The 19893-nt window shown below is 55.2% G+C and overlaps 8 protein-coding genes across 8 annotated transcripts; 4 read left to right on the top strand and 4 right to left on the bottom strand.

The window, feature by feature from the left end:
- Window positions 1-860: 860 nt before the first annotated feature.
- On the top strand, window positions 861-1332 carry BBK36DRAFT_1200376 (ribosomal protein L14; the record flags this gene model as incomplete). Its single annotated transcript, XM_024897130.1, has 2 exons — window positions 861-884; window positions 952-1332. Exons 1-2 carry the CDS (start codon window positions 870-872, stop codon window positions 1330-1332), a joined length of 396 nt encoding a protein of 131 aa, XP_024749538.1. The 5' UTR covers window positions 861-869.
- An 840-nt stretch (window positions 1333-2172) lies between these two features.
- On the bottom strand, window positions 2173-3193 carry BBK36DRAFT_1119506 (hypothetical protein; the record flags this gene model as incomplete). The annotated part of the gene is made up of 3 exons (XM_024890598.1): window positions 2173-2217; window positions 2292-2381; window positions 2939-3193. The coding sequence occupies 3 exons, from the start codon at window positions 3191-3193 to the stop codon at window positions 2173-2175; spliced, it is 390 nt and encodes a 129-aa protein (XP_024749537.1).
- A 2809-nt stretch (window positions 3194-6002) lies between these two features.
- Window positions 6003-6837, top strand: BBK36DRAFT_1141079 (rotamase-domain-containing protein; the record flags this gene model as incomplete). The annotated part of the gene is made up of 3 exons (XM_024893423.1): window positions 6003-6005; window positions 6145-6408; window positions 6577-6837. 3 exons carry the CDS (start codon window positions 6003-6005, stop codon window positions 6835-6837), a joined length of 528 nt encoding a protein of 175 aa, XP_024749536.1.
- A 793-nt stretch (window positions 6838-7630) lies between these two features.
- On the bottom strand, window positions 7631-9662 carry BBK36DRAFT_1168835 (hypothetical protein; the record flags this gene model as incomplete). Its single annotated transcript, XM_024895235.1, has 4 exons — window positions 7631-7841; window positions 7884-9096; window positions 9188-9299; window positions 9402-9662. The coding sequence occupies 4 exons, from the start codon at window positions 9660-9662 to the stop codon at window positions 7631-7633; spliced, it is 1797 nt and encodes a 598-aa protein (XP_024749535.1).
- Window positions 9663-11589: 1927 nt separating this feature from the next.
- On the top strand, window positions 11590-14261 carry BBK36DRAFT_1135335 (hypothetical protein). Its single transcript, XM_024892610.1, has 8 exons — window positions 11590-11635; window positions 11758-11790; window positions 11828-12222; window positions 12284-12563; window positions 12631-12842; window positions 12897-13164; window positions 13219-13892; window positions 14236-14261. The coding sequence occupies exons 3-7, from the start codon at window positions 12035-12037 to the stop codon at window positions 13888-13890; spliced, it is 1620 nt and encodes a 539-aa protein (XP_024749534.1). The 5' UTR covers window positions 11590-11635; window positions 11758-11790; window positions 11828-12034; the 3' UTR covers window positions 13891-13892; window positions 14236-14261.
- A 502-nt stretch (window positions 14262-14763) lies between these two features.
- On the top strand, window positions 14764-15299 carry BBK36DRAFT_4467 (hypothetical protein; the record flags this gene model as incomplete). Its single annotated transcript, XM_024898082.1, has 2 exons — window positions 14764-15221; window positions 15287-15299. 2 exons carry the CDS (start codon window positions 14764-14766, stop codon window positions 15297-15299), a joined length of 471 nt encoding a protein of 156 aa, XP_024749533.1.
- Window positions 15300-15443: 144 nt separating this feature from the next.
- BBK36DRAFT_1200346 (hypothetical protein) lies at window positions 15444-16571 on the bottom strand. Its single transcript, XM_024897129.1, has 4 exons — window positions 16521-16571; window positions 16385-16458; window positions 16243-16320; window positions 15444-16179 (listed from the first exon to the last, which is right to left on the bottom strand). Exons 1-4 carry the CDS (start codon window positions 16552-16554, stop codon window positions 15487-15489), a joined length of 879 nt encoding a protein of 292 aa, XP_024749532.1. The 5' UTR covers window positions 16555-16571; the 3' UTR covers window positions 15444-15486.
- A 2151-nt stretch (window positions 16572-18722) lies between these two features.
- On the bottom strand, window positions 18723-19514 carry BBK36DRAFT_1159259 (hypothetical protein; the record flags this gene model as incomplete). Its single annotated transcript, XM_024894182.1, has 2 exons — window positions 18723-19316; window positions 19380-19514. The coding sequence occupies 2 exons, from the start codon at window positions 19512-19514 to the stop codon at window positions 18723-18725; spliced, it is 729 nt and encodes a 242-aa protein (XP_024749531.1).
- Between the last annotated feature and the right edge of the window lie 379 nt (window positions 19515-19893).

The following is a 19893-nucleotide window of genomic DNA, read 5'->3' as shown; positions in this document are numbered from 1 at the left end:
TCTCGACGTCATAACTCTGCCAGCTACCCTATCCGGCCAGCTGAGGGAAATGGCGCCGCGGTAGTAGTGACAGTCGAATAAACGGGGCAAGGAGAGGAATGGAGTGATGGTTGATCGCGGTGTAGGTAGAAAGGGATAAGGTAAGGTAGTAAGCAGGAGAAGAAGAGTGAAGAAGAAAGAGGAAGAAGAAGAAGGAGAAAAGCGAGGCTGTGAATGTCCACCTCAGCGCAGGTCGCATGTCATGAAAGTGAGCAAAGAAGTGAAAGCTGCCAGTGAGCGAAAGGGGCGCCTTGCAGGAACGAACCGGCTCCAAGCGTCTGGTTGGCTGCCGAGCTCCAGCGACTAGCAGGGGCTGCACGAATCAGAATAAAAGAAGTGGGAAAATACCGAGAAAAACAACAGGTCCAGAGAGAGCAGCCGCCCAGCCGAAACAAGGACAACAGACAACCAAAATAGACGGCAGATCATACGTAGCCATTTGATCCAAAACCAACCCCCATGCCGCATTTTTCTGGCTGTCCGGGCGACGGATGGAGATGCTGCTGGCCGGCTCCAGTTTTCCCTTCCCGTTTTTACCCTTTTCAGCCGCCGCTCAGGCAAACCAAGATCCAGGCCCTGGTCAGATATGCGAGAGGGAGAGACAGCCGAGGATTAGCCAGCAGCTTAGTACATAGAGACGCAAGGAACGTGCTAGCTGGGAGTGGGAGCACGTGATGTCAAATAGCGTCGAAAACTCCAAAGGTGGGCTTTGGCGATGCCTCTGAAGACGGTTGGATTGGATTGGAGATTGGATGAGCTCTGCATAAGACGCTTGTACCTGCTGTTGTTGGTCACTCACAGCCTCCACGCAAAGGGAGGCGCCCGTCACGATGATTCAACTAAAGGTTCGCACTCCATTGATGACCGCATCCCCTCTCTGCCTCTGTCTAACCCGCTCCTCTCTCTCTCCAGACGATGCTCAACTGCATCGACAACTCCGGCGCCGCCCTCGTCGAATGCGCCCTCGTCGTCGGCCAAAAGCGTCACGCCAGAATAGGTGACCGCATCGTCGTCGTCGTCCAAGAACAGCGCGGCTCCTCCTCCGGCGGCATGGCCGGCATCTCCGCCGCCTCAAAGGTCAAGCGCGGCGACATCCGCCACGCCGTCGTCGTCCGCACCCGCTACCCGACCCAGCGCCGCGACGGCACCGTCGTCCGCTTCGACGACAACGCCTGCGTCCTGCTCAACAAGTCGGGCGACCCCGTCGGCACGCGCATCAACGGCGTCGTGGGCGCCGAGCTGAAGCGCAAGAAGTGGAGCAAGATCTTGTCCATGGCGCCGATGCAGGCGTAAAGGATGAGCAGGGAGGAAGAAGATGGGGACGGGAAGATGATGGAGGAGGGTAGAATGAGCGGAGGAGAGAAGAGGATGGAGACAGAGCCAGGGAAATGGGCTTGGACACATGTCAAGAGGCAACAAAGCATAGGCATTGTCCCTTGTACGAGGCGGGATCATGTACGATTACGAAACAACTCTCTGGCGGCATATACTCTACACGGCGTTTACGAGACGAGACATTCACAACAAGAGAAACATCACGGATACATTGCACTGCAAACTTGGTGTGCACAATTTAAACGTTGATGACCAAAGTATACGAGCTATCGAAAGAGCGAGCGGCCACAACATGTGCGCTTTTTATAAAGAGGACTGAAAGAGTCCCGTGAAACAGACCTGTGAATGGCATGCTGGCATGGCGTGATACCACACCAGCCTGACCAAACCGTAAACGCATCCCCTCAACGCCATTGACCTCGTTTATCAGTCGTCTATGCCGTGTGCAATCCTGGTACTTTGTAGACCCTGAAAATGACAATTTTCCGTACAGCTTTCCCCTCCTGACGCCGACCATTATTAGGGTAGTAAAACACCAAACGAACAATCAAGAAGAAACAATCAAGAATAAGAAAACAATCAAGAATAAAAAAACACCACATCGCCAGCCGAATCTCTTGATGCGCCTTCCCTTTCCTCTCTTTCAACTTCTTCTCGTTCTCTTTCCTCTCTTTTCCTTTCCTCTCGCTCCCTTTTCCTTTGCCTCTTCATCTCTCTTTGCCTTTCTTCCTTTTCCGCTTCTTTTTCACGATATATTCTCGTCTCTTCGTAGCCCTCGAGCGAAGTCCGTAGGCGTCTCTAATCGAAAATGTGACCACAGTCGCAGCAGACGTAGAACAGTTTCTGACCGCCAGCCATGTTAACAAACAATCCAGGGCAGGGGGGTGGGGAGGGCGCCGGCGGGCGCAGGCGCTCACCATGCCAGTATCAGCACTGCGTTCTTGTGACTGAAAGAAGACGGCTTCTTGATGACCGCATTTCGGGCATGTCTTGTTGGATCGTGGGAGCTATCGTCGGGGAAAGCAAGACAATGAGCACTCAGTCAGCCAGCCAGTCCTATTGGGATATGATGTAGAAAGCAAAATAGATGCAATCCAAAAGACCTGGGTTGCCAATCAAAAGGGTATCTGATGGGCACAAGGCGCGACAAAACACCAGAGTCAAACAATGTCCGTTGGATCCATGTGCTGTATAATGATACAGGCGAAAGACTCCTTGCTCCCGCAGAGGTCGTCGTAGGAGGACGCGGGCAGCCGGAGGGGGCGAAGTGCATTTACGCATCGTTGCATCCGTTGGGTTCTTCTTCGCACAAACCCTGGCTGCCGAGGCTGGTTCGGGGGGACTCGTGCTCCTCCTCCTCGTCGCTCAATTCGACGTCGTCCTCGACCATGTCCTCGCTGCTGTGGCCGGACGAGAGCAGGTCTCCCTGAAACAGGCTCAAGGTCCAGAGAGGGTCGTCGAAGCCTTCGTCATCGGGATCGCGGATGAGAGGGTCGCCGCAGGTGCCGCAGTAGACGACACCGCCGCAGGGAAGGCAGATGACGGGAGTGGGAGCATCACTAACCGTGGGATCAGAGGCGACATCCTGAGTGACACCGGCCGTCTCGCCAGACGAGCTGTTGAGCACGTTGCGGAAGACGCAGGTCGACTGCGCATCCTCGGTGTACTGGCAGGTGCGGCAGGTGAACTGCAGCTTGCGCAGCTCTTCGTCCTCCTTGGGATACAGCATGTTGGAGCATTCGGAGCAGAAGCGGAATGTGATCTGCTCGTGCTTTGGGGCGCCGCCGTCGTCGGTCGTGGTGGACTGAGGGGTCGCCATCTGAGCGGTTTGCGGTTGCGCGTCCGAGGATCCAAGGCGCTCCAAGAAGGGAGTATGAAATGTTTGCTTCTTCTCAGAAAGGAGAAAAAGCGAAGACGCGCGATGGTGCTTTGTAATGGGAATGGAAGTCGACAGCAATCGACGGCGAAGAGAAAAAGACGGTTGGTTGGGTCTGGGCTAGGCAGATGCAGCCTTGCGGGCTAGCGGCTCAGGCCCCGGTATCGAGATGTTGCAGTGGGGGGAGGATCCCCTGTGAGCGCTCGGCAGTAGCGGCTGGCGGCACTTTGTAGCGCGTGCTGGCAGTGATTGATTGATTCGTGCTGGGCTGACTGGGGGCGGGTTTGCTGGAGGCGACACCACGGCAAGATGCGGTGGTGAGAGATCAGGTTTGATGGTTGTTGGTTGATGCCGTACAATGTGAAGAGTTGACACGATGACAGGCTGGTAAGAAAAAAGCAAGAAATGCTGAGCGAAGCTGATGCCTAGCTATGCTCGTGCTTGGGGATAGTTGCTTTTTCCTTGGCTGGACCCGGGAGTCAGAGTGTGCCAGTCTGTCCGCGTGTGGTATGAAGGTATGAAGGTGGGAAGGATGATCAAGTCGAGAGTCTGCCGGGCAAGGGAACAGGTGCCTCTTTAAATGGCCTACCTATTACTGTAGCTCCTGCTTCTTGACAGCTGATCCGAGATGTCCAGTCCGTATCAAGTCTGGTGTTATCTTGATTTTGGCTCTAGGGCTGTACCTGGCGATCCAGCTTTAAATGTTAAGCTTGAAACTTACTTTGAGTCCGATGGCGCCTCCTTTGGTGGTGATGTTTCGAAGCGTACAAGTAGTGCTCGTCCCAACAAATAAATACAGCGTCTAGTCTTGACATGGCAAAGGCTCGAGGTTCAATCAAGGAAAATGCTTTCAGAGCATCAAATACTAGCACACCTACTACTGAGAAAGTTTGGGGCTTCTAGCTGCTAGATAGATAGTGGTGGCACTGCCGGCAGAGCAGCAAGACGATTCGCAGACGGACCGTGAGGCACGTTTATAAAACGCCTCCTCTAGAGCATCGCGTGTATGGCCAAGCATTGAACCTTATCATATAATACCTAGCCCAAATAAGCCCAAGACCAGCTTCAGGATGCGCCACATAAGGAGCTTTGTTCCGTAATTCTCGGCCTTCCAGTCACGATGCTCATGTCCTCTGCGGCGCTTCTCTCGCGAATCTCCTTACCCTGAACGCACGCCATGATTGCGCTCCATCACAGCTCTAGGCATCAATCATGGGGTGCAAATAGCCTGAGAAACGTGTGGACGTACTTTGTAGTATGCTAGGCACTTTCTTTCTAGAGCGTATGAGTACGTGTCCCATCAAATATGTGCTCAAGTTATCACAGGCATCTTGTTGGTATGATCAGAGATCCGCTATAGATCCGTATCGGCTGCATTCGTGAGATGGCGCTTCCTCCTCGCCTAGAAGACTTCAGCCTTTTGGTCAACAGTTGATGCTGAGATTACAAACAGGATCAAGTCAATGGATCAATAGTGGCAATGCGACGTGAATGTCTGAATGGTTGGTACAGCATTTGAACCTAATGTGTCCGCTTGGGACCTACCTTAGCTGTCTTGAGCAAGACATGAAATTACAATGTACTTCACGTTCCTGCAGTGACAATCTGCGAGCCTCGCCAGCACTTACGGCCAAGCCAGCTAAACTACCTACCTATGCAGGCCTTATGAGCCTGTCCGTCTGTATGACTGTCCATCATCCATCAGCGGGCAGCTTTGTCAGACCCAAATGCTGCCTGTGTGCTTGGCCCGTGGCTCGGCTGCGGTCACCGATTGCAGACTGCGAGCCCTGCTGGAGCCGAGTCGCTGTGCTCACGAGAGGAGATACTTTGGGATCTGAGGTGTCCCGTGACTGTCATGACTCGAAAGCGTCAATACGGGCCCTGTATGGTGAGGCAACGAGCAATTGCTTACTGCAGTCGATAACTCGAAGACGTGAGAAAATCAAATGATGCGGAACAGCGGATGCCCTCCAGATGGCTTTACGGCCTCATCGTGAATCTCAGCTCCATCTACACAACGGATCACACATAACATCACACATAATATCACAGTGACTTGCCCCTAAATCTCCTCCTGCGCAAGCCTCGATCGCCATTCCCATCGTGACCCCCCTCCGGTCCCATCCCGTGATCCCCCAGAAGCCCCTAGAAGCGGTCCCAAGTCAAAAACCACTCCCGCCTGGCCGTGATTCAAATCCCCCCAGCCCGCTAAAAAAGGCGCCAACCACGGCCTAGCGCCACTTTTCCAGGCCCTTTTCAACGTCATCAGGGTCACACTGCTCTTCTGGTTACATTGATCAAGGACATCAAATGGGAATTGCTCGTGGCCGTGTCGCAGTTCAAGGCACAGACGGCAAACACGTAATGAATCTGCCTTGTTTTGGTTGATTAGTTTATTAGAATAGCTGATTCCTTCAATACCTTGCTACATACTGTAGTAATCACAGTAATAAGGTAGATGTACAGGGACATGACATAGCATCACTGCCTGCGAAACCGCCCGCGCTTCTTCACTGCTCCGGTCGTCAAAGAAGCTGGTGTCGTCTCTTTTAGGCTCGCTCCCCCGCACACTTTCATCATCTATCCTATTGGCTCCGCGCCATTGAAAAAGCTCCATCAACCCGTCCTCTGTTGTTGTTCCAACTCCACCTCGAAACGACTCTCTCTCTCCCATCACGGACGACATACTTTCATACATACACCACAACTACAAAACTCAATCGCTAGAAACAAAGCGACAGAACCAGACGCAATGGTGCGTGCTCTTCTCCCCCCAAACAGTCTCATCCACAGCCATCTCCCATCCAGTCATGCCTCTATACTTCCCCAAAATCACCATCTACATACAGCAGTTCCCCCGGCAGCTAACACAATCTCGCACTTTCACTCTCCAGGCTGAAACCGGTCTCCCCCCCGGCTGGGAGGTTCGCCACTCCAACTCCAAGAACCTCCCCTACTACTTCAACTCCGTCGACCGCACCTCGCGCTGGGAACCCCCCGCCGGCACCGACAGCGACAAGCTCAAGCTCTACATGGCCGCCCACCACAGCGCCAGCTCCAGGCCCGGCGCCGTGCCGGGCGTCCCCGAGGGCAAGATCCGCGCCGCACACCTGCTGGTCAAGCATCGCGAGAGCCGTCGGCCGAGCAGTTGGCGTGAGGTACGATGACTGCTTCCCTCCGAAAGCCCCTTCCTCCTCCCATCGAGATATCCCCAAGGAAGACAGAGCAAAAAGATGGGGGGAAGGATCCAAAAAAGGGCGAAACACACAGAAACAGCGAAAGAATGGAGAAAGAATGCTGACTGACGAATTTCGGAATGAAAATAGGCCGAAATCACACGCACCAAGGAAGAAGCCATGAAAATCATCAAGGAGCACGAAAAGACGATCCGCTCCGGCGCCGCCTCCCTCGGCGACCTCGCGCCCACCGAGTCCGACTGCTCGTCGGCCCGCAAGCGCGGCGACCTGGGCTACTTTGGGCGCGGCGAGATGCAAAAGGAGTTTGAGGACGTGGCGTTTACGCTCAAGGTCGGCGAGCTGAGCGACGTCGTCTCGACGGCGAGTGGGCTGCACTTGATTGAGAGGTGAGCATTTCCTTTTGCTTGGATGTTTTGCTTGGTGGTGTTTTGCTGACGGCTGGGGTGAATAGGTTGGAGTAGGTTTGGTTACTGTGGTTGGATGGATGTCGTGCGAGCGGCGAGGTGTACTGTATTATACCAGGATTTAAGAACAAGCAGGAAAGCAGAAAGAGATAATGAAAACTCGACAAGTCATGATTTTCAATCCTTGTCCCCAAACAGCTCACCGAGAGCAACAAGGCAGCTTCAAACAGCGTGGCCAGCAGAATCACATAGGCGCTACATCCTTTCCGCATGGAGTGAGACAAACCAAAGACATTCACCTCATGCAAGACACCCCTGACAATGCACCGCAGCTGGAATGACCTCTATGTTACAGCTGAGCTACCTGCTGCAACCATCTTGCGTCAAGCAAATACTCCCCGCATTCCTCAACTTGCCTGACACCCCATACATCCAGCTGAAAATCTCATCGTCATCCACTCCATATCCACAGTCTGTTCCATTTTCTCCCATCTGTCTATCGTACATTCTTTTTCGTGTAAAGCGTAAATCGCAATGACCATCAACCGCCCCGTAACGTAACGCAGGTACATGCTCAGAAATGCAGACTATGCCAAACATCTAGAAAATCAGATCGCCTCCCACAGTTCTCTGACAATAGTCCTTTCCCGCGTCTATGCCCACCCGTCCACCCACCATCCTCTCCTAAAAGCGCCAGAGTGAAATGGTATCCTGAACAAAGTCGTAGCAATTCGTCAAAAGCAGGAAATAAACGAGTGTCAGTGGTTGCTCCCCAATCGTCATCGACTTGCTAGGCTGATGAGCGTCCCCTTGAACGGCTCCACTGTCGTAAACACCACCGTCATGACTCCAAAGACCACCATGGAGAGCGCTGCGTAGGGCGCTGCCCGGCTTCGCGTTTCGTAGAGGTATGAGACGCCCATCGCGGCGCCGTTGATGCCGATGGCGATGCCCGCGGCGACGGTGACGGGGCTGTCAGTGGTGGAGGTGCTTTGGTGCCATGAGATGGGCATGGAGGTGTTAGTGCTAGACGAGCTGGAGTGGCTGTTGCTACTTGAAGGTGCTTCGATGAACATAGATGCGTTTGTTGTTACCGTCTGCTGACTTTCTGCAATGCCTGTCTCATCGTCCCTGTCGTCCTCGTTGTCGCCCTTGCTCACACCCAGTTTGTCCAGGATAAAGGGGTACACAAGCTGTCCCAGTATGCCGTTACTCACCACGAGCATCGCGTTCACGGGGCTGTTTCCCCCAATGGCCTCCGTGGCGGGCTTCGCTAGGGCAAGAGTTGTGCTGCGGGCGGCGAAGCTGAGCGCCTCGGTAATGTGCAAGCCCATGGCGCGGCTGGCGAGCACTGAAAGAAAGACATTTGCCGCGGCGGCTGCGGTGCAGAGAAGGATGGCGAACAGGCCGGTCAGGCTGAAGATTTGGCGGCGGCATTCTGATAGCTTGAACCCCCATACGAGGATGCCGCATTCGAGTATGGAGAGGGCAGCATCACCAGCGCCAAACCAACTGGTGGGGTTCGAGGGTACTTGATTGCCGCTGACGGCAGCCGTCCAGAGTGCGTAGAGAGGTGTGCCTCCGCTGAACCTTTGCAGCGTCCTGGCGAGTCCACCAGGCCCTAGAACAGAAGCCTTGGCTCGTGTGTATCCCGTCATGAGCAGCGTGGTTAGTAGGACCGGATTCATCAACGTTGCTAGACCTCGCTTCAGGGGGGCTGAAAAGGTGCATATCTGAGAGTGCTTGAAGGCCCTCTGGGCTCGGACCGAGGATATCCACATGAACCACAGGGTGAAGCCATCGAAAAGACGCTCCTCGTGCATGGTGATGGTAAGGGGTATACCGACGGTGAATATGAGCGCTAGCGATAGCAGAATCGGAAAGTGTCGCGAGAAGAAGCTCCATGTTGAAGACTCGTCGACGTAGGTGCAAGAAGTTTCAGCCTGTTCGCTGGTATTTGAAAGTCCCTGGACTGGGGCGGTGCTTTCGAGTTGCTTTTCAGTGTCCAAAATCCTGGAAGTCGCAAGCAAGAGGCCATCCTGACTGCCTGTCGCTTGTTGTGCTTGAGCATCGTCCTCAAATTCGGCCGAACTAGAGCCATCATCAGACGACGAGGGCGCAATGCCCTTCTCCGAGCTGACGGAGCCTTGCTTTGGGGGCGACTGCGAGGTTAGTTTCGTGACTCCACCTATAGTCGCCACGGAGAGGAGGAATACTGCCACCCAAGAGACAATATTGGTCGCAACTGGAGTAGAAGGAGAAGTAGTTAGCATCTGATACCGTTCGTCCACTCATTGTCAAGGCTCATCCATCACCCCAGCTCTGGATCTACTTACTGAATGAGCCAATTACCCGCCCAATCTCCCCGCCGTTGAGCATCTCATCCTGGTCTAGCATGATCATGGGGATGGCGAAGCCCGCCCCGAGGTGAGCATTGATGAAGTCGACCTGTATACAGCCCCCGTGAATCAGCATGGGCAAACATCAACAGCCAAACCGGGGCAAACAGCACAGCCCATAGGGGGCCATCACCAATTGGGCGTCACGAACCCTTGCTTTGAGCCACCTCCGGTAGAAGTCGTCCATCCTCCTCTTCCACACCACCCAGCAGGCGGTGCTCAGGGCAAAAACCAGCGCCATGCCGACAATGGTCGAGAAGAACTCGAGTCTCGCGGTGGCCAGCGTCCTGCTCAGGCCCCAGATCAGCAGCTCGCTGGCCAGGCAGACGATGGCAGCCAGCAGGTATCCCGCGCCCTCAGCAACGGCCGTCTCCCAGCGGAGTTTCCAGATGCCGGCGTCGGAGGCGGCCATTTGAGGTGCTGGATTCGGGGAGCTCTGGCTGTGGCTGTGACTGTGCTGCTCTCGGCGTGTGAGAGGATGCGAGACGGCGGCACCACGAGATTCCGAGGGTGCGGATCAGCGTTCATGTGCTCAAGCTTCCTTTTTCCTATTTTGACCTTCTTGTGGCCGAGTCCGGAGAGAAGTTGATCAGCCGTTTCGCCCTGACTTGGCTCTCACTTTGTTTTTGTTTCAGCGGCCAGCTGTCAGGGTGGGCAGCTCGACTCTCGCCAGCTGATGGCAGGCGGTCAAGACGGGGCGACTTCCGAGTTCAGCTCAAAGTGTCTTTGGTTGGCATTTGATACAAGGATACATTGTGCTACAGGACGTCCATGGCCGGCGACGACGCAATGGTGAATGGAAGCCGTCGCGGTCTGGTTAAGGTGAGGAAGAGAGTCTGGGTGACGTATAGAAGGTACAAGGAGGCCAGGTACCGGTGCATCGCCTGGGTCACAGCATCACCGTGGCGGCACATGGCCAGCGAGAATGTTTGGAGGACCTGGCCTTGAACCTGTACCTGGACCTTGGCTTGCCCTTGTCACGCAGCTCCGCGCGGCGTCAAGTCAGTCACGGCTCCGACTGAGGCCGGATGCTGGGGCCGGTGCTCGAGGGTCCGTCGTTATTGCAGCTGCGTCCAGTCGTCGGCCGCCGGCCCTGATTCCGCCAGGGTTGCTGCGTGGAGAGAGGCGTCAGATGAAAAGACGAGCCGTGGGCAGAGAAGGACGAGACGAGCATGGCTGTCTGCAGTCCGGTACAGTCGACGGCGGGCTTCCATGTAGGCGGCCGAGGGTTGAGACATGTGTGCCACGTCCGGAGACTTGGTCCTCCGCGGATGCGGTCATTGCCTCCGCCCAATGCTTGACCAGCTGCGGGCTTACGGATGGACGCTCTTCTACATCTTTCTATGCGGCGAGGCGGGCGTTCGATGGCTTCTAGCCGGCAAACAGACGTGAGGCTGGTGGCTTCAATTTGTTTGCTTGGAAAGCTCTAGCTATCGAGGGAAGTGCTCGCCCGCCATGCAGAGATGGACGCAGCAAGGAGGGCATAGGGGAGAGGACAGCATGTGCGAGCGGTTAGACCATCTCAACCCTCACGGCGGCACCGTTGCTCCCGTGGAGATGCCGTGGCACATGGCGCAGAAGCACGAGAGCGGCTCGACAGCATCGTCATCTGCTTGCAGGGACATGCACACGCAGTAATTTAGGGATCCCGATCTCAGGGAAAGCTGGCAGGCAAACTCCATTGCCGTCGGGGCGATCCGTCAGCCACGGATCCTGTTTAAGTCGTCGATATAACACCCTTAGTCTGGCGGCTGGAGCATCATGGCTGCAGATATAAGATTGCCCTTCTTTGTAGGTATGGCAGCCAGATACTGTCGTGCCGCACAGAGTCGCGCAGAGCTTCCTGGGCCACAGCATCGGCGCTGCGAGACGTTGGACGAGGACAGGGAAACAAGACGGCGAGCCCAGAGAATGCACAGCTCATGTAATGATGCTGTAGACTGCAGTACCTGCTCTTGTCTGCCGTATTCTTCAAGCTGTGGACGGGTGGTCTCTTTGATCTGCCAGGGGTTTTACGATGGCTGCAGCGCCGGCTCGATGCGGTGAAATGCACTGCCCTTTGTTTGCCATCTTTGTGCGCGTTTGATCGCGGCTACTTGAACAGATGCCCTGACATGGCGATAGATTGGATTGCATCGAGATAGATTAATTAAATGGAAGACACCGATTGTTGATCAATTGCATGCCCGTCGATGCGGCTCGGCACAGACGGCGGGTCTTTGTCATTGGATGCCGAGCAAGCTGTCAGGCGGCACCTACAGGGGATCGCTGTGGCTTTACAGGGGCTGCTGCTTGGGGCTGAAGCTGCACGGGGATTGAGACCCAACAGCTCCAGCTGGTGCAACCCGAGATTCTTCATGTTGGGTACAAACACCACAGCAACTGAGAACACTCTGCAGTCGATTGATCTTGAGGAAATCCAATGCTGCGGCTACTGACTCCAACGACCATCGCCTAGCTATCCGAATACGAATTGGCCTTCTCGCGTCTCTGTCGGTGCAAGGTTACCAGGGGCTGCACCGCTCCTCAGCCTGCTCGACCATCACCTCTGCTCTGTTCTTGCTCCGCGCATCACGCCCTTGTGAGCTGTCCCATCACCCACGAGAGGAGATTTACAGAAGCAAGAAACAATCTACAGCCCCGTGTGCGCCCTGCAGACTCCCGTGAATCATCAGCACAGGGCGGCTCAAGGTGGGCAGCACAGCCAACGTCCAGCTCCCCCTCACCTCGCAGCTCCTGTACGACCGTTCTGGAAACGCCACCTCGCTCAACCACAGGCTCAGAATGGACCTCGAGGCCAGGGTGCATGCCGAGGCCCTCCTGCTCAAGGCCGCCCGCACGTACGGCGTCCAGGTCCGCAGGGACGAGGTGCAACAGCATCTCCGCCACGACCACTACGGCGCCGCATTGGCCGAGTGGGCGAGTTTGCATCTCACGACGGACAACCTCCTGACCCCTGATGAGCTGGCAATGTGAGTACGGAGGCATCCCGCTGCTAGGGAAGGAATCAGTGCTAAGCTGTCCGTCGCTCAGATACTCGGCGCTCGACAGGAATGGCCAGGTCGACATCCTGGCCAACCTCCATGACCTGTCCGAGGTGCAGAGCGTCACCGAGGACGACATCAAGGCCGCCGTCGAGGAGCTGAGGAGGTCTACCGAGAGCATCACCAAACAGAGCGAGACCCTCCGCCAGCAGCAGGATGCCCTCTCGCGCCTCGTCAGGAAGCGCGCTGAAAACGAGGCCCGGCGGCGGGATCTCGACCTGGACAGGCAGAGCAAGTCCGAGTCGGAACGGCAGCGGGTTGCCGCCGAGGTAACGTGGCCGGACTGCTGTACAGATCGGTTTGCAGACTCGCTGACGTGCCCCATCGCCACCTTAGGTAGAAGCAGCTTCGCAGAGCCTTGCCTTTCGCATCTCCGACCTCGAGGAGCAGGGCGCCCAGGCCGGCTCCAATCTCAACGGCACCCTGGGCGAGATATTCCGGGCCGATGACAAGCTGCTCGCCAACCTGCAGAAGCTGGGCTGGGAGCTGGAGCAGCCAGATCCGGACGAGACGTCCAAGCTTGACAGGCTGCGTGAAATCTGCTCGCGGTTAGCTGCCTGCGTCCCCATGTTCATCTCTGTTTGCTAACCGCGGAGCTGCAGTCTTGTCAAGATTACGGTGCAGACCATCCGCGCGAAGCTGGACACCACGTACATGGAAACACTCGTGGAGGCTGAGCGATCAGGCCGGGTCAAGCCTTCAACCGATGACGAGGTCAAGGCACTTGAAGCAGAGGTCGAGTCGCTGCACTCGGAGATTCTCTCCGTCGCCCAGCTGTCTGTGGAACACCAGTACCTTGAGCCGGCGCTCACAACGGTGTCCACAGAAGGGGGCCAGAGTGCAATGCGCACGTCCAATGCCTTGGCATACGTGAGGACCTATGCTAGCTATCTATTGTTTGAATGAAACGCTGACGCAGTCTAGATTGACCAATGCCTCGACTATCTGATGGGTCGCCTCGATCGAATCCAAGGACGCATCGAGACTCATCTGTCACACCAAGCCGCCGCCGCCGCACTCATCACCACCGCCAAGGCCGAGGTGGCCGTTGACATCCCACCGCCCGTGAAGCAGTCGTCGTCGTCATCGTCCGCGCCGGTTTCCATCTTTCCCAGCTCGCCCAGCAAGTCGGGCACCCCGCGGAAGCGCTCCAACACCGTGGGCTCTCAGCACCGCCGCAGGTCGTCTGACATTGCCAACGAGCCGCCGCTCGACACCCTCATGTACAATCTGTCGGTGCCGTCGTCGGTGTCCGAAGAGACGGATGGAAGGGCGCAGATTGTGGCCTTGTCCAAAATTCTCGACGAGCGATGGAACAAGTATGAGGAGATTGCTCGCGGCGCGCAGGAGGCGTTTGAGATGGGCGCTCTGGCGCAGCTCAACGACACTCGGCTTGCTATTCAGCTGGTGAGGGACAGCGTGTTGGCAGAGAGTTCGTTTAACGAGCCGAATCTGGTCGACCCGGAGATCTCAGGCTCCATCACCGTGTTGGCGGCAGAGGTGGAGGGCGCAAAAGACAGGCTGGCGCTTGTCGAGGGCCAACGGAGGGACTGGAGAAGTGAGAAGAGGGACGAGTTTGTTGCACGATGGCGGTAGGCGTGACGCGTGCTTCGTCATATCGCTCGCACATTCTTGCAGTTGCTATGTTAATGTCTCCATGATACACAGGTCTTCACAATCCCTTCCATGCCAAGTGCGATGAGAGCAACAAACTCCCAATACAACAACAGACTGTGTCCAGACCTCGACAGTCATCCTGCTGCAAGTACTTACAACTCTCGTAAGCGGAGTTTCGTAGATCATCCAATCCTCCGTTTTGCACAAAACGGTGTTAATATCTCCGAACGGCTTATTAGCGCACGATCTGCATTTCAAATTCTTTGATAAGCACCCGCCGGCCCTTGCATCGTGCTGGGATCGGGGGCTGCACAAGGACTTTATATAAACGAGGTTGCATTGAAGAAACACATGGAAATGGGTTAAGGTTGCATACATGACCATGTCTATGAGGTGCATCTCGGGAAAAGTTGCCTTGCATTAGGATACGTGTACTGTGTACCCTTGTAAGAGCATCCGTAATGGGAAGATGCGGACTATCGTGATGATCTTGCAAGTGATTCCAATGATGAGGATGACTGTACATTATCTAATGGATGGATCTGGATTGGATGAGATCTCGGCGAAGATAGTGTTCCGAAGTCCTTTGCCTATCTATTTTGAGATTCACTATATCGTCAGACGGAAGATGTAGTTTCATCAAGTCGAACAATCCGAATATATAACGCCGTGAGCCGTAACAACAACGTCGTCCATCCAAACAACCCAAAGCAACTCAAACACCATCAACACTAACTTCCATCGCTAACTCACCCAACGCCACCAAACCTCAAACTTCAAGCCCCCCCCAATCTCAACCCCTCAACTTTCGCCTTGCAAATTTCTCACAAGCAGCTCTCCCAATTTCCAAAAATGGCACCAACCAAGCCCATCGAAACCATCAACGAAATCTACTCCGCCTACACGCGCCTCCGCCCCGACTCCTCCGCCAAGGACCTCGAGGCCTTTGCGTCCTTCTTCTCCCCCTCCTGCAAGGTCTACCTCCGCTCCATGCGCGAGGCCAAGGAGCCCGCCGTCGACCGCGCCAACATCATCGAGCACCTCCGCGACATCCTCAAGGACCAGTTCCTCGAGGAGCGCGACGTCATCTCCCAGAGCGTCAGCGAGGACGGCAAGCGCGTCTTTGTCGAGATGGAGAACCGGTACAACGTCCATGGTCAGGTCCTGGATCGGTTCCCCGAGACGCTGGTTGCCACCTTTGATGAGGAGGGGCTTGTCAGCAGCTTCAAGCTGTACAGCTGCCGAAGCCATTTTGTCATGATGATTCAGAAGGCGACGGGGGAGGGTCCTTACAGCGAAGAGTTTTTGAAGTAAGTTGATGCCAATCGATGAAGACGGAAAATGCCACAGAGTTGCAGTACTGACTACAAGTTAGGAGTGAGCATTAAGCATCTTTGCAGTCAGCTCCTTTCTCTCGGCTCTTATTTAGCATATAGATTCACCATGAAAAGGTTGAGCAGGAGTCATAGCCGGTGTCTATTAAGCCTATCGTACAATAAAAATATAGATAAAAGCTATCATTTTGTCTCAACCCCAGTCCACCACTTTGTAAAGCCACCCAACTTCATCAATTGCTTAAGCACGGAAGCTTCGAGCAACACGAGGGGCCGGAACGCTTCGCTTCTTGGCAGAGAAGCCGCAGCCAGTCTTTCCGTTCTGGAACTGGGCACCAACACCAGAGCAGACAGCTCCGCCGTTGAGAGCGGCGCAGCAGCCGGAAGCGCAGTCGGCGTCGCTGAGGCAGATTCCGGTGATGAACTGCTGGCCCGCACCGTTTCCGAGGTTCTTGACGCCAGCTGGGTCACCAACAGCGGTGTTGAAGCCGGCGGGAGCGCTGACGGCGGCGTTGTTGCTGCCCTGCGCAGGAGCCGCAGCAGGAGTCGCAGCCGGAGCCGGAGCGGCAGCGGCAGCGCCAGATGGAGAGGAAGTGCTGGGGAAGCCGCAGCCAGTCTTGCCGTTCTGGAACTGGGCCCCGACGCCGGAGCAGACGGCACCGCCGTTGAGGCCGGCACAGCAGCCGGAGGCACAGTCGGCGTCGCTCAGGCAGACTCCGGTGATGAACTGTTGGCCCGCACCGTTGCCGAGGTTCTTGGCGCCGGCCGGGTCACCGACGGCGGTGTTGAAGCCAGCGGGAACGTTGGCCGAGGTTCCGCTGGTACTGCCGGTGTTGGCGTTGTTGCTCGCGCTGGGGGTGGTCTGGGCAGGAGGAGCACCGCCGTCACCGAAGCCGCAGCCAGACTTTCCGGCCTGGAACTGAGCACCGATACCCTTTGGATCTACGTGTCAGCCCGAGAGACAGAGACTGTAGTCGGTAGTGATAAAGAAACTTACAGAGCAGACACCGCCACCGCTGATGAAGGCGCAGCAGGTCGAAGCACAGTCCTTGCTAGAGAGACACTGGCCACCGATCTGGAGTCGTGGTTAGTTATTCGACGAGTTTGAACACGATGGATCGGGTGAAGAGATGACGTACAAACTGGCCTCCGTTGCCATTTCCGACGTTCTTGGCTCCAGCCGGGTCGCCGAGGGCGTAGACGGAGAGGGAGCCTAAACAGAGCTGTTAGACAATCCTTTGCAGGGGTGGTGAAGAAGATGTGGTTCGGACTTACAAGCAAGAATAGCGGCAACAGACAGACGAACCATGTTGGCGGTGTTGTGGTGGTTGTTCCTATTTGTTTATTGAAAAAGAGAGTGGATCGTGATGAAGAAGAAGAGACAAGTGTTAATGACAGTTGTTTTGAGAAAGAGTAGATTCAAGCGACACCAGGTCTTTGATTCTGCAGAGAACGAAAGTAAACGAGAAGGAAAGTGGCGCCAGGCCTTGAGAAGGATTGGAAGGAAAGATGGGTTTGTTGGTGGTGATGGAGAAGGGAGAAGGGACTGACTATAGGGCGGGATCGCAACTCTACTTATACGCAGCGGAAGGAGAGGGTTTCATGCTTCATGTTGTCTATGCTGTTTCTTGAAACTACCTTACTACCTCAATTCGCTCCGTCTCAACTGCTCTCCCCGACCGAGTGCCGGGCGAAGGAGAAGCCACGACGGAGGCGGAGAGATTCATCGCGGCGCTCCAAACAAGGGGCGAGATTCCCGAAACGAGGCGCTGTTTGATACGCATCATCCGGGTCGACTACAAGTATGCGCTTGACGGAGGGACCCGAAAAAAGGTTGTGGGGGAGGAGAAAGAGAGAGAGGACAGGGGTGTGTGGTGTATTCGGGAAGCCTGTTCCCTTTGGTGTCTTTTATGGTGGTGTTTATGTTCTGCGCATATTTCTGCGACGAGGGGGTCCAAGTTCATGCGCTTGAGGTTTTGGGGCGGTCGGGACGGGGGTCGGTTTTGGGGATAGTGGCATTCTTTTTATTTGCATGTGGATGAGGGATGCTTTGAGGTGTAAAGGAAACAAAAGAGAGGTTGGATTAGACGCAGAGTTGTTTCGTTTGGTGAGCGCGGCGAGATTGATTGTTTAGACTGTCTGTAAGTGAGGTAAGGATGGTCTTGATCTGGAGACACGCGATGGCGCTGATGATGGACATGCAAGAGTTATTGAATCAACACTGAAGGTCGAATACCTGAGATGTAGAATTGCCAATCTGGGCCGTGTCAATGCGCAGCCGACGAACCACAGATATCTATCTGATGACAGCAGCCTCAACAGTCGCCCGGCAATGTCGACTCCCGTCCTGCTTCACACTTACATGTGTCTACCACTACTACCATTCCCAACTGTAATCCTGAACCGCTGCCACCACCATTTTCTTCATCATTGTCGAGTCTCCTTCTCTTTTCTGCCAGTCATGTCCCCTCTCAGCGTCGCACCCGCAGCAGCACAGACAGACAGACAGCGGCAGGGCCCAGCTCTGGAAACACCCGCCGGGTTTCAGAGCTGAAATCGCCCCTGTTTGACGATGCCCGTCCAACGGCCGTTTCACCGTCGCGGAGCAGCAACAATGATTGTCCGGCACGGCTCGAGTCAGGGGGGAGGCTTTGTTTAGTCCGAGATCAAATGTCAACATCTCGACGTCGGAGACTTCTAAACGCGCCAGTGCTTCAGGTTTCGGGCTGTCGGGGGGGACTTGGGCTGGTGATGATCTGCTCAGCCTCGGTCTTGGCCCTGGCGTCGATATGCTTGTAAAAGACGATGCGGGCATGTATAATACAAGGCTTATTTCTACCACGTTTACTCAGCCAATTCTAATGCCCAATATGCAGGGAGGCGGTGGTTCGCGATGCTTCCGAGCTGGACCACGCCCCCCCGCATCAATCTGCCTTCTGCATTGGGCGACTTTGCGTTGCTCGATTCGGCGTGTCTTGTGCTCAAATTGACAAGAGCAATACAAGCATTTTACTCAAATGTTTCCTGGTTGGTTTCGGCGCTTGGCGTTCCGGTTCCAGGTGCTGTGCAGATGTCAGCAATGGTTTGCCTGTGGTCACGGACTCACGATGCTTCACTCAAGGGTAGCCTCTCTTTTCTGGATTGTCAACCCAGAGACTGCGCATTTCATGTGCTTACTGAGGTACCCTTTTATCTATACCCTCTTGTCATGATCTGTAAATTATTCACTTGTTCTACTGCTCTTGATTTACTGTACGAGTCAAGGTGTGATATGCATAGAATTTGCATGTATATTGAACAGTCTGTGTCCAAGGGGTATCATAACGTTTGCTACAACTACAGACTCCATAGTCCAAACTATTGCCCTGGGTATCCATCGCCGTATACATCTTATTCTTTCCAAAACCAGACTTCTCTCCCCAGCCTTCAAGTGAACCAAAAAGCACAGACATCGCCGCACTCGACCATCTGCCAACGCTAATCGTATCCAAAGAGAGGCCTCGTATAGATGAGGCTCTCCAAAGCGCCCGTACCAGCAGGCCAAGCTGGGGATGCCTCGAAACCCGCAACCGCCTGGTGGCTTGAAGCCCAGCACTCAGGGCACTGAAGCATCCGCCTGCAGCGCCAGTGCTCGACAACAACCTCCCAAGCTCTCGCCATGGTCGCCGACTTTTCGGGACACGGCTTGCCCTTGTCAGCCCACCAGCTCGGGACTGTCGGCCGGTAGCGAAGACAGTCCCGGCACAAGCTGGTCGTTGGCGACACCCTTCGTCCCGGCCCAAGGGGTGGGATGCGGAGGAGGAAGTCAATCATTGTCCTCCGCGAGCGATGGGCGGGGTCATCGAAACGGGTTGCCGTCTCGAAGTGCCGAAGGGACGTCCGGTTGGACGCGGGCAGGGTTGGTCGGTGCTTGACGGCCAGCGTCGAAGCGAAGAGAAGTGCCTTGCAGGTCAAGGCCAGACAGATGCCGTCCTCGTTTGTCCCGGCGCGGAAGACTTCGACGAGGAGCTCCATGGGGAGCTTCAGGATGCCGGCTTTGGAGTCTGTGGCGCGGCATGGCTCTGTCGACACCTACATTGGAAACTTGTTAATGTCCGTCGTAGACGGGAATGTGTCTCAGGCAAAAGGACTTACCACATTCTGTGGGACGACAAACTCTCTCGGGACGAGCTCGGGGTTTGCCGGCCAAGCTTTAGGCTTGGGCAGGATGCCTCCGAACTCCTGGGACGGAAGAAGCCACTCGATCTGGCCGGGAGTCTGTCGGGCCATGGCGTCTCGTTGCATTTTGTTGTAAAAATTTCCGGTGAGTTATAAGACCGGGTCAACGCAGAATATGTTTGCGTGTGGTGACTTCGAGTGGTCTTATAACGCGGAAACTGAGTGTATGTCTGTGAGACTGAAGGATGGACATGCTGATGGTTTATATAGGCGTCTGTGATCAAGGTTTCCCAACAAATGCTGCTGCGAGGAATCCCACCAGAAAGGTAGAGTTCAAGGCGAAAAGGAGGCGTAAACTTTGAAAACGAGGCTCGGTGCCTTATCGTGACAGCAGGGCACTACTGAGTATAGGGAAATTTTGGTCCGGTCCATCTTTGAACACACGTGGATATACTTGGAAGACATTCTGCCTACGACTACACCTGAGAAG

The sequence above is a fragment of the Trichoderma citrinoviride genome (assembly GCF_003025115.1).
Source record: "Trichoderma citrinoviride strain TUCIM 6016 unplaced genomic scaffold BBK36scaffold_7, whole genome shotgun sequence".
In the NCBI taxonomy this organism is placed as follows: Eukaryota; Fungi; Ascomycota; class Sordariomycetes; order Hypocreales; family Hypocreaceae; genus Trichoderma; species Trichoderma citrinoviride.
Note: the sequence above shows the minus strand (reverse complement) of the source record. Positions and strands in the feature narration are given on the sequence as shown.

What these genes read in the sequence shown, in the direction of transcription:
- BBK36DRAFT_1135335 (XM_024892610.1), top strand. Translation starts at nt 12,035, where the DNA reads ATGGACCTCGAGGCCAGGGTGCATGCCGAGGCCCTCCTGCTCAAGGCC. An exon ending in GGCAGCGGGTTGCCGCCGAG is followed by an intron (nt 12,564 to 12,630) that starts GTAACGTGGCCG and finishes TCGCCACCTTAG; the next exon opens with GTAGAAGCAGCTTCGCAGAG. An exon ending in CTGCGTGAAATCTGCTCGCG is followed by an intron (nt 12,843 to 12,896) that starts GTTAGCTGCCTG and finishes GCGGAGCTGCAG; the next exon opens with TCTTGTCAAGATTACGGTGC.
- BBK36DRAFT_1200346 (XM_024897129.1), bottom strand. Translation starts at nt 16,554, where the DNA reads ATGGTTCGTCTGTCTGTTGCCGCTATTCTTGCTT. An exon ending in ATGGCAACGGAGGCCAGTTT is followed by an intron (nt 16,321 to 16,384) that starts GTACGTCATCTC and finishes CCACGACTCCAG; the next exon opens with ATCGGTGGCCAGTGTCTCTC. An exon ending in GCGGTGGCGGTGTCTGCTCT is followed by an intron (nt 16,180 to 16,242) that starts GTAAGTTTCTTT and finishes GTAGATCCAAAG; the next exon opens with GGTATCGGTGCTCAGTTCCA.